Below are 12,375 nucleotides of genomic sequence, written 5' to 3' on the forward strand. Positions count from 1 at the left end.
TGTAAAACATGTTTATCTTTTAGGATCAATTCTGTATTTTTTGTTTATAGTAAAAAAACACAATAGCGTAATACACAGCTCTGTTGCCCACAACTTGGAGGCCAGCGGCGAGATGTTTGCATAGCTAAATGTTATTCCCACCCAACTCCACCTGCCCTCTCCGAAGACGCTCAGTAGCCAGTGTGTATTTGGATTAGCACTCCGTGGAATCTCTACCCTTCCCCATAGTGTTAATAGTTCTTTCAGCTTCTCTGAATCGGTCTAAATCTTCATGTGGTGTCTGGCTCCATCCCTTACAGCGAAGGTCTATGTGCCAAAGCTTTAGATATTTTGGGTTTATGGAATTCAGTGGACAGAAGGGCTATATGTGGAGCCCATGCCTCCTAGAAGGTATCCAGTTTATGCTCAATAGACAATGTCTGCTTTTCCATACTAAGCGGATGCCATCAATGATGAACCCAGTGAGTGTGCTCGGGGACCTTATTTGAGGTCTCTATTGACAAAATGGCCTGTGTTGCTCCTCTGAGTACCATCACTATCTGTCGTCCCTTTGGAGACTTCAGGGGATAGGTCTGTGGATTGGGTAGGTCAGGCAAGACGCACATAGGAAATTGCAGTATCTGTGTGTTGTAGTGTTTATCTCTATCATTCAAGACCAATGTCCAGTAGCTGGACATTTTGAGCGGTGCCAGAAGAGTTGCATCAAGGTGCCAGCACCCCCAAAATCCCTCCAGCATTCTGTGGTAAGTTCAGAGCACCATGTCTGTGCTCTAAGAGGTGTCCAGTACCAGTTGGAAACTACCTTAACAGCGGTCTCCATAATGTGTTGTGTGCAGTGTGCCAAGCCCTATATTAGATGTCCTCTCATTCCTTGTGTATTTTTCTTACCCAGCTCCTCCTTCCAAAGTCTCTTCCCTGGGGTCTTGTCCATGGGGGTTGGGTGTGCCAGCAGTGCAGAGAGCTCTGTGACTAGTCAGCTGTCTTTCTTCTTTGTGAGGATCAATTTTTCTAAATATATCAATGGTCTACGTGCGTGAGGTTCATGTTTGTCTTTTAGACAATCAAATGGCAACCTACCCGATTTGATTCTGACCTATAAAACGCTTTCCCACTGTCAACCTACCATTAGTCTGACATCAGCAGATTACTCCATTCGTAAAGACATACCTGCAAGATACCACCGCAGAATTCTTGTGACTGCTGAATTTAATAATCTTTCTTAACTGGATGTAAATTTTCAGCTCCTTTTGGTATTCCAGTTGTTGTGTCCTGTGCTGCGGTGCCTTGGAAATCTGCTGGCAGAGGATGAAGCTGGCCAGGTGCAAATCCAGGATGGGCGGCTATTAGGTGCCATCTTTGTCTTCATGAAGATCTTTCTACAGCAGCATCCTTTTGTGGTGCCTGAGTGCCTGTGGCTCCTCAACAACCTAACAGGTAACTTCAGATGCTGGGGTCCCAACAAGTTTGCTGGTGCATATGAATCATTCTATTTTTTCCCACTTCATGCATTTGGTGACTGTACTTTTACATGCAGCGGTATGCTCCATATTCCCTTTTTAAAGACGGGTTAGATATGATGAGTATTACATATCATGTTTTCTATGTTTTACTTACGGATGAGGGAAACAGAAAGTATGGTTTCCCAAATCAATGATATAATCATTGGTGCCTTGCCCTTACGGGTTTCAGGCCTCCGCCCTTTCTGTTCCTGCCACTTTTTGCTATTATAGCAGAAGTGAATTATATGTTATTATTGACCAGTTTTAATTAATGGTATAATTTAAAAAATGCCAACTTCGCCGCTGCCTGAGGCGATAAATCAGCATGATGGCTTGTGCTTGCGCACTGAGGACAGTGCATCAGCACTGCTAAAGCTCCTGTCTCTAATGGCTGTCACTTCTGTGTGTTTTTTAAGGGGTGGGGTGTTGGTAAGTCACTCTGGTCCTTTAGTACCTGCGAGTCTCTTGGAGGAGCGCTGCTAATCATATCCATCACAGCTATTGGAAGAGCTCTGGTCTGAAGCAGGTTATTCTGCTGCCGAAGTGGGTCTGCACTTCCCTCACGTGCGTGAACTCATGGGCTGTACTATGATAACATCCTTTGTGATGACACACAGAGAAGGGGTGTGCGTGATTCTTGTTTCTGACGTATAGAGCACACACATGAACTTGGGCTGCAGACATCAGAGCTCGCAAACACGAAGAGGCCGCTAATAACAGATGTCATCACACAGTGTTGCTCATTTCATTAACACTTGAAGTGTGAAAGCATAAGGGAGCTTACCATGAACCAATCTCTGCTGTTTAGGTCTAGGCTTCTCTGTAACTTAAAGAAGCGTACATTACTAATTCGGTTTCAGGATGTTAACAGACTCTTCTTCTTGTTGCAGCGGATGACCCCGTGTTCTGCTCTGCCCTACTGCACTGGGACCTCCTCCCCGCTCTCCTTCAGCTCCTGTCAGTTTCCAAAGAAGTGAATCTTCTGGTACGTTGTTCTCATGGCACACCTTTACTCAGAAGGCTTTGAGCCATGATTATTGTTTTGATCAGTGGGCGTGGTCACCCGTTAGTGTACTGTGTAAACTCCTTACGTAAGGTCACTGAGCTAAGAGCTGCTCAAAGGCTGTTCAAACCAGCCATTCCCTTTGATGGAAAAATATAACATAGTGGGAAGTGTTTACTAGGCAACACTGAAAGAAAATAGCAAATATACATTTAAGTTACAAGTAAATTGAGCCTCTTATCTAAAATAAAAACAAGTTAGTTTAATTTTGTTAGCTCTCTCTTTCTCTGTAATGGGTGTGCCCATTGTACTGGCCATTGGCTGGCCAAGCAAATGATGGTCTGCTGCACCCACAGGAGCTTATTCCAAGCTGATTTAGTGGGTCAGGAGACAGAAGGCCGCACTTTCGCCCTGCAAAAATATACGTCAGCAGGGTTCTTGTAATAGGGCTCCTAATCTGTATGCCCCAAAAATAAAGACAAATATGCAGTGCTAGCAGGAATAGATGCTTCTTATTTTCCCAAATTGAGCACATCTTCAGAGATCCTATCTGGTGTGTAGACCCCAAGGGTCCTGAAAAATATGGTATACAGTGGGGTCAAGATGCGCGGTCTCCAGCTAGATGAACGCATGTGAGGAGAAATGTGAACTGAGTCTTCTGTCTGGGACTTTAACCATAATTGATAATGCATCAGAAAGTGGTATATGTTTTGGGTTTATCAGACCATTACCCAGTGGCATAAAATAAACCCCTGCCACCCCTGCGCCGCACAGGGGTGGGGAGAGGCTGGAGCTATGGGCCCCCTCAGCAAAAGTGGTAGGTGGTGGGCCGGTGGGGGAGTGCCTACATGTACTTTGCAGCTCCCCCACCCCCCAAAGTTTCGTTACTTCACTGCCCTTTCCCGAATGGTGCTGCTGCCTTTGAATCTGGCCTATGTTTGCCTTGTCATCCCGATTCGGGAACACTATAGCTCTTGCAGCGGGGTTTCAGGAGAGTAGTTACATTTTGGCAGGAAGTGTTTGAGCTCTTGGAATATTGTTCTTGGTAAGAAGGTGAATAGGCCCCGCTGGTAGTGCTGCTTCATGCTGTGGGAAGTAGAATTTTTCTCTCTCCTACTAGAACTGATTTGGTTTTCACATCCTTTGATAATTACTTATGAACCAGTTTAAAAGTATGGAAATCTAGTGTGACAACAGTGTTGGAGGACTAGTTTGGATTTGATCATCCAAAGAAGAATATGAGATGTGTATTTATCATAGAATGAAATTGCAGGATAAGTATGAGAGTGATTGGCTATGTTTTGATAAATCATAAGTGTGCCATGAGCAGGTTGTCCAATGCGTTTTTTTCCACCTTCTTTTCCATCTTTCCTAGCTGCGTATTTTTCATATAAATGATCAAATCATGTTAATTGGTCAAATGTAGAATTGTATAGGTCAGTGGTTCCCAAATTTTTGACTTCTGTGGATCCCCACGTTATCATTACGGTAATCCGGGGATCTCCACTGAATCATTATTCGAAGCCGGAGACCAACTACTGAGTCATTACTGGAAGCCGTGGACCCCGGCCTAAACATTGTTAATGATTTGAAACGCAAATACACAAAAAATACACAAACATTCATCAAGCACATACACAAATGGTAACACATTTTATTTAATTTGCAAACAAATATTAATAAAAAAAATGTAAATAATTGTATTAGGCAGATTGGAGCTTTCTAAATTCAATTGAAGCCACAAATCGTCCACACTGTATCCTGTACAAATGCACCTGCACTGGACTCAAATCCATCCGAGGATACTAATTTAATTTTTAGTCTCCAATTTGCAAATTCCTTGACATTTACAGTACATTTTAAAAATGTTAATTGTACATTTAGCCCCTTTATTTATATATACTTTTATTAATCTGTTAATAAAATTGTAGTTTCTAAGCAATCACAGACCCCCCTGAGGAGGCTTTGCTGACCCCCAATGGTCCCCAAACCACAAATTGGAAACCACTGGTATAGACTAAGTACAATGAAATGGATGCAAGGATTGTCTTTGCTGTTTCTTTACGGTGTATTTCCCGGTCATATGACACGTTCGTTAAAGGTTTCAACTACAATCCACATAAAAAAGGAACATTATTTTTTACCCTGAAAGAGCTGCATGATTCTTTGCATTATATATGTTTTTTTCGCTTGTGACACGTGGGCTACAAAAGAGCATTACACACCATACTTTTCTTTCTCTTGAGGTTCTCACAGTTTTGTGCAACATTGCAGAGAAGGGCCCTGCCTACTGCCAGCAGCTGAGACACCGGCACACACTGCCTGCCTTGATCACAACCCTGCAGCTGCGAGACCTGGAGGTGGCTGGTCAGGGTCTGGAGTTTCTCCATCTGCTTCTCAGGCACTGTTCGGAGGTGAGCATTTGTAGAAATGCTAAGTGCCGACCGCAGGTATCGGGATGCAGGCAAAAAAAATGTGCATGTGTAGATCCTCAGCACTTTCGCTCTGTGCAGAATAGTGCATCTAGGGTTTTAATGTTTTGGGTGTTTATATAACCCTAATGTGCAGCCCTTTGAGAGCCCTTGTAGCCTATGGACGGTAGAACTGGGGGCAGGAGGATTTCAGTGTAACATAGAAAGCGGGGGGGTGAGGGGGGGAGGATTGATGAGAGTAAGGAAGGGTTAAGTGAAGGAGGATGTATGGATGTTCTGTTTCTGCTTGGATCACGCACCCTACCTTCTGGCTTCTCTCTGTCCATGTCAATAAGGCGGAGAACCCTAGAGGTGGAAGGTTGCAGAGAGGAGCCAGCACCTCGCACTGGCTAAGAAATAAAGGATGGCAATAGATGAACTTGTCATGGTACAGCGAAGACATGGAAACAGTTGGCATGCCCTTCCCTCTAGGCCCATTCACTATCTACACACAAGCTCTTCTTTCTCCACACTGCCTACTCTATTTTATAAATATTTCTGCATAGCCACGAGAAGGAAAAGTGCTTGGAGGTACCTAATAAAGACTCTTGTTATTTCCGGTGCCTGTGGTACGTCAGAAGTCCTCTCCGGTGCCTTAAGAGGCAGACCCTCTCACTCGCCTATCATAGGAGAGGTTGATCTAGTATGCAAAGCAATTGTGCAGAACCTTGTTTTTTTTTCTCCAGATGCCAGATTTATGGGCCAGCTGCTTAGCAGCAAGCTTTCCCATTTAAAGGACTATAACCAGAAAACGTGCCTATGTGAGATGGAACAGCAGTGACAGAAGCTGATGTCTGGCCTCATCATTGGAAGGGGGGCTATTCATGCCGATGGCGAGTTTTTTGTGTTCCCTTGTACTCTGAATAGTCTGCTCGCTTCTGCAAATATTCTCGAAGGTTATTCCAGACTGTGACTGCCTGAGTGGTGAACGTGTCACATCAGCAGTCTTATGTTTAATTATGTCTGTTTTGACTGTGTTTATATATTACAGGTCTTAATAAATGTTCACCTGGTTCAGTGTTTGTGCATCCCAGGTGTTCAGTTAGCACTGCGCTTTTTAAAGGCATAAATATGAATGAGAATTCCTTTCTTCATTTGTGCAGCACGAGCGAGCAGAATGTCTTGTTCTATGTGTGCAAATTCCCTACTTGTTGTCCATCCCTTGCTACTTTAACTGAAGGGGAAGTTCACATTTGTCGTTGCTTCACTCCGCCATCTGTGGTAGGAAGATAAAACTTTCTGTGGAATGACGTTGTCAGAGGTTCTAGCTTGTGGTTTTGGAAGCGTACTAGGGTCCAAATACTTCAGATAAAAGCACTATGCTTGGCTTGATGTTGCAAAATGGGGTTCTAAGTGAAAGGGACCCCGCTGGGTTCATAGACATTTTATGATGCAAAAGGTAGGCAAGGTCTTCTTGATTAGGGAAAAACGGGTAGACGAACAAGGTGCTAAGAGAAATGGTGTCTGTTGGGAAATCTAACTAATGGTCCTTCAGTCTCTAATAAGCACACAGGCTATAACCTATAGGAAACAAACAGCATGCTAACATAATATTGCAGGGAATACAGACCGTTCTTAGAGGATTATGGGTATAGAGTGAATAATATTTAGAGTCTGTATTGCCAGTAGTTGCCAATTAATATAGTAATAATCCTAAGAATTTGAATTTTAGTTATGTGCATCTTGAGCTGGTTATTAACACATTGGCTCATGGGCACACTTTAATATTTTTTGCAGTTGCACTCAGACCTTGAAACCAGATCCTAAACTACCTTCATAAAATCTGAGTGTTGTTTTCAGACATGTAGATAGTGCCCCAACAACCAGGGAGGAAAGATAACTATTACAAAAGAGGAGATACAACAGACCATTTAGGAGTCACACAAGCAAGGACTTTGCTATAAGACTTAAGCAGTGGGATAGCTACACTCTCACAATAATCTGTAAAAATAAAACAATATCAGTTATGTTATTTAGATCAGTATTGTCTCTCAGATATAGGCGCAATTACGTCTAGACAAAGCAATTGATGATCATTAGTTGTGAATGCCTTCAAATGGTCTGAGGGTGGCAATGCTAAGCCTCGTTTTATGTCCACTTTGATTCTGAAGACAGGCTAACACAGTTCCTGGTTCAGTTCCCATCCATGGGTGAAGACCAGCTTATAAGTGATGTAGTATGTGGGTAATATCAAGAGATTACTCTATTGGGGCTGCTGCCAATTTCTGTGACAGCTTTAATGGATAAGGCAGCTGGGCCTGTGTGTATTATTAGCTGTAAAGGGAATTAACACTGGTGTGTTGTTTAAATGTGTGGCATATCCACAGCTTTTCTAAGTACAGTTGCAACTACCCTGGTGAGGCCTAGATAAGAGATCTATAATCAGAAGGATGAGTTACTTGAAGACCTTGACATGACATGTATCATCAGAAAAGCCTGATGGTGGTTTGTAATCCATCAAGTTTGAAAGGAAGTGTTAATTGCACATCGTATAATAAGTGCATTTGGTAATGTGGCAAACATGGTCTGTAAGGAAAAAAAGAAGCCTGTCTTGGTATTGTCACAAATTCAAAGGTGCAACTATGTGGTTTTTGCCAGCTTCTGAGCACTTTGCGTCTCCACGATTTGAAGGAGAAGAAAAACGGTCCATAAGTAAAAATAGGGGGCACAAGGAAAAGTGGAAATGGTATCAAAGTTGGGTGCGGACAATGAAGCAGAGTGGCTCTCTAGACTTGAGACATAAGAGAAACAAAATTAGTGAAGAGAGCAAGTGGCAAATAGATGAAGAAAATATCACAGAAGGGGGAGAGAAGAATTTCAAGCATTCAAACTTGGAATGTGGGGCAACAGTAAACGAGCTCGCTTTGAGATGCTGATTAGGGGCAAAGGGGTAGGATACATTTAGAGAGGGAGAAAGAGGGCAAAGAAAGGATGAAGATAAAGGATGGGGGCACATGTCCAACCCGGCCAAAAACAGATGCCTACATGCAATACAACATAGCATATTTGCATGGTCAGTAGGTCAAGTGTCACAATCATAAATATGTTGAATGTAAATTGATTATCCATCTCTCTGGTATTAATTGTTTCTATTTCTGGGCAATTTCAAATCCTCTATTTTATTAACCATTTTGCAGAGACTTTCTTACCCAAATATCACGGTCTTGTGAATTCCTTCTGGCAGTTTCTCTGAATTTTTCAGCTTATTCTTCAGGATGTCTAGGTAATACTTTCATTCCTCGAAGCATGTGAGCAAGTGTCCCAAATATCTACTCATCCGGGTTATTGGAACAGAACGTGTCATAGTATCTATGAATTTTTCGACTTTTGGTTTCTTAGTGAGGGTTCTTTGAGAGTGCTGCTCCAGTGGAAGTGGTAGGTCTGAGGTTATATTGTAGTCATTCTTTGTAAGGTCTACTTGTTTTTTGAGAACCTGTTAGTAGAACGATTTTCTAACTTTCCTTCAAATGAACATTAAACTTACAGGGCAAACATTCCTGTGCATTACCCACGATTTGGCCAATTTCTGTGAATAAATAGAATTTGTAGAAGTGGCAGTGCAAATATTTGTTTTGTTTTTTGGTGGGGGTGAATGTTCTATTGTACACTGTCACTCAGTGAACTGATTTAGAATCAGTTTTTCAGGCAGTGCAATTTATTTCATTTGTTGTTGCCGTAGGCATCATCAAGGGCTTTTTCATTACGTTTTTTTTGTTGTCACTTCACTTATTCTTAGTGTCATGTTGTGTAATATGTGGTATTTTCGACCTCTGTGCCATCAAAAGAATGCTTGACCTTGTTTGTGTCCTGCTCTGAAACAATTTCTGCATGACCTCAATTGTGGTCCTGTTTAGCTTTATGTTCAGGGTTACTTTCCATCAGGATTAGATTATTTTGCAGCCCTTCTTTGTTTGGTACCTGATCCTCTGTATGTTACTGACACTTTCGTTCTGAGTGATTCGTTATAAGGACTACAATTGTTCTAGTAATTTCAGCAGTCAATCAATGCACGTTTGATTGAACGCTGTCAGTTTCATATTGCATGTATGTGTCAGTCTGTCTTTGTCCTATAACTGGCCCAAAAATGTTTTCAGGCTTTCAGTTTTGAATGCCTTATTTCATAGCTCCTTTATTTCTCACTTTCAACTGGTTCTCTTTAATGATTTCATTCAACAGATTTAATTTACTCGATATTTTTCAGTGGACGTAATCTTTTTACAGGCTTTTAGAGTGAAAAGTCTATTTTTTTTTTTTTTTTTACAATTCAGGACAGTGAGAGGTGGTTTCTGTTCACAAGCTTTCACAGCGGTAAATCCAGAAAGTGATGCTGTGCATTTGTAAGGGCCAGTTTAGATGTTTAGATGCCATATATTGTTTTTCCTCCCCATTGTTGCATTAGATACCTTTGGTACATAGAATTTAATTTAGCATAACTCTTCGTTTACTGGTTACTATACGCAGATTTCTGTCTTTTTTAGGTTTCACCTACACATCGCTTGTGCTGGGCTTGTGAAATCACTTGTATTTTAAAAGAAAAAATATCTTAGAAGGGGCTGAGCTTTACTTAATTATTTACCATTGGCTGATTTTCACGTCACTTTACTTACCATTGGCTTGCTCCACGAGGCTCCCATGTCATTTTGGTTTCCTTACTTATTATTGGTCAGTACCTCCTCCTTACTCCGTCTTCCTCCTGGGCTTCACGTCTTCGTCCTACAGTAGAGCCTGAACGAAATACTGGTTCCGGTGGCCGGTGTCCCTTCACTACTGGCATTTTTTTATTTTATTTTTTAACTTTTCGACATGCAGCCATACTAGTAGGTACATGGTGGTCAAATCTGTGTAGACGTTTAAACATCCCATGTCTCTGCTGAACTGTAAGTTGGACATGTTGCAACACTGCTACTCTCTCATTGCTGATTTCCATTTTTGGCAGCCCCTCGCCTCCCCCCTGCTGCAGAAAGCTGCGTGCTATGCTTAGCGCCTGAATATGTGGTCTTCCCACAGGCACTGCTCTAAGGTAAGCACTGTCTTGCCTGAAATAGCATGAAAGTTCGTCTCTGCATTAGGCGCTATTCTTGCAGCCACCTGGTAGTAAGTTACAAGTGTCACAGGCAAGTCAGGCCCAGTCCAGCTCCGCGTGCCAGGCGCTTCCCAGAACATGACGCACTGCAGGATTCAGATATTCCCAACAAGCTGCAAACAGCCATGACACACCTCCGTCTGCACATTCTGACCTGAGCTATTCACACAACAGCAGACAAACAAAGCAGTTAATGAGCAAAGAGCCAAGAGCAGCCGACAGCACCCCCAGAGGCATTAGCAGCAGCTCGGAACACATTGTAAACAGTACTTACTGCCACAGTCTTACAGTGCTGTAAATAACAAATGTGTCAATTATACAACGTAATGGTACTCCTTTTATCTAGCTCGGAAGGATAAAAATGTGACCGAACTATAAAAAACACACACCTGTAAACTAAACAGATATCCGCAGCAGATGCATCAACCCAGTGATGCACATTACCAACCCGTTATGGTAAAACCTAGGTGCACTTATTGTCAAGCCATACTTACCTACTGGTGTTGATGAAAGGTCCTTCCAAATTATTTCCCCTAAAATGCACCAGAACACACTGGCTAAAGAGGCTTCGGGCTGGAGCTTTCTTTGTAGTACTTATCACGCACACCAGATCCCTTCACGTGATTCCTCTAAAATGCCGAGAGACAATTTCATTCTCAGAGTGCGCTACACAAAACGTAGTCAACTCCTATTTAGACTATTAATATCTATTTTGTTTCGCGTGGTACACAATTTCCAGTCCTAGAAAAAAATAGCTTATTTTCTTTTACAGTTCTTTTCCCCACTCCTAGCTGCTCATACAGAAATGATCCCAGTCCTGCACTAAATCTTAACTTGCGAATGCGACTATTCCGCCACATACGTAGGGTTTAGACAGGAGTAATATAAATAACTTTTTCGTAGCAAAACAACAAAACCGCAAAATTTCAAATGTTGTAAAGACAACAGCTCTCAGAATTTTCAGACTCATGAAACTCATTTTATGCTGCTCAGAAGGATGAAATGCGGAGTGCTGTCATTTTAATGACGTTTACCGACAACTACCGCAACTATTTAACACGCTAGGGGCCATATGTACGAAAGCTTTTTCCCATAGACACAGAATGGGTAAAATTCTTTCGTACATCTGGCCCTTGATCTTCTTTCTTTAACGAGAGCGCTTATCAATGATTCTAACTTGCGTTGTGTGGAACGCCTACCGAGGTCTCTCTTTCCGGTGGTGGGGGCAAGCTGTTGATTAACATCCCCATCAGTTTTGAAAACGGGGATTATTTGCTTTTTGAAGTCAATTTCCACCACTTCGCTTCAGTAGCCAAATTACACCTGTCCTCAAATGGAAGGGCAGGGAGTGTAAAAATGCCAGCATTCTTGTTTATATTATTTGTTCCAATATTAAGGGTGCCCTAAACCTTCAGTTATGAAAGGATCAACCCTTTTGCCGTTTTTTTTTTTTTTTTTTTTTTTTAAAGCGAATTCAGCAGTAGGCGCAGTGTGTGTCCTTGGTTTTGTAGGCATGTACGGTTGCTAGGCAGAAAAGTCAAAAATTTGATATCGGCAGATTTAACTGGTCTACCTAGGAAGGAGAGCTTTTTGTTCTAGAAATTTTGAATTATTATTCTGAAAAATGACTCTGGGTGCATGATCAATCTTCATTTATACTACCCAGAACCTCTTTTTAACAAGTATTGGATAAAGCTAATAGGTTTTGCCAATGTGAAATATATTTGTTTTGTTATTTTTTTACCATGTTGCACAGCAGATGAGCTGCTTTGCAACATTGCTTGTTATTTATTTATTTTTTTAAAAAGTGATATACGCGGTGGGGCTGGCTGCATTATTGCGCCTTTTAAAAAAAAAAACTTTAAGCAATGTTGCACAGCAGCTAAACTCCTGCGCATGTTAAAAAAAGTTGATAAAGCCATATAGATTTTGTATAGGCAAAACCTGTTGGCTTTGCCAATGCTTGTCAAATAATGTGTCAATTGAGATTTGAAATGCATTCTGCTGTTCTATCTTTTGTGACTGTTGCTGGTTCGTAGTCAATTTAAAAATTATATCTAACAACTTGGTCTGTGTGAAGTGGTGACTCGTATTCTTTAGTAAGGGGGTACAACTAGTGGTCATGCTTGGTTCATTCATCGGAACTGCAGCTACAAATTTGACTTTCCCCCTACCAAAAATGTTTGAACAAGATGGTAAAGAACCTTTTGAGGGGTTGGTTGTATTTGACTGTTTTAAAGTACAGACCTGTTTCGCATTAGTCTGAAAGCAGGGACTGCTCTCTGGTGGATAAATTATTAAATTCAAAGGGTACCAAGC

The 12,375-nt window shown here is 41.7% G+C and overlaps 1 protein-coding gene across 5 annotated transcripts in view; it reads left to right on the forward strand.

The window, feature by feature from the left end:
• The window catches only part of TMCO6 (transmembrane and coiled-coil domains 6), a 184,348-nt gene that overhangs the window by 132,240 nt on the left and 39,733 nt on the right, over positions 1-12,375 (forward strand). For 2 of the 5 annotated variants that reach the window (XM_069199391.1, XM_069199389.1), the window contains exons 10-12: positions 1,242-1,434; positions 2,390-2,484; positions 4,749-4,916. In XM_069199391.1, the coding sequence (XP_069055492.1) occupies positions 1,242-1,434; positions 2,390-2,484; positions 4,749-4,916 (456 nt within the window). The remainder of the gene's footprint in view (positions 1-1,241; positions 1,435-2,389; positions 2,485-4,748; positions 4,917-12,375) is intronic. The other 3 variants (XM_069199392.1, XM_069199393.1, XR_011194155.1) reach the window with 2 other exon arrangements.

The sequence above is a fragment of the Pleurodeles waltl genome, chromosome 7 (genome assembly GCF_031143425.1).
Source record: "Pleurodeles waltl isolate 20211129_DDA chromosome 7, aPleWal1.hap1.20221129, whole genome shotgun sequence".
Classification (NCBI taxonomy): domain Eukaryota; kingdom Metazoa; phylum Chordata; class Amphibia; order Caudata; family Salamandridae; genus Pleurodeles; species Pleurodeles waltl.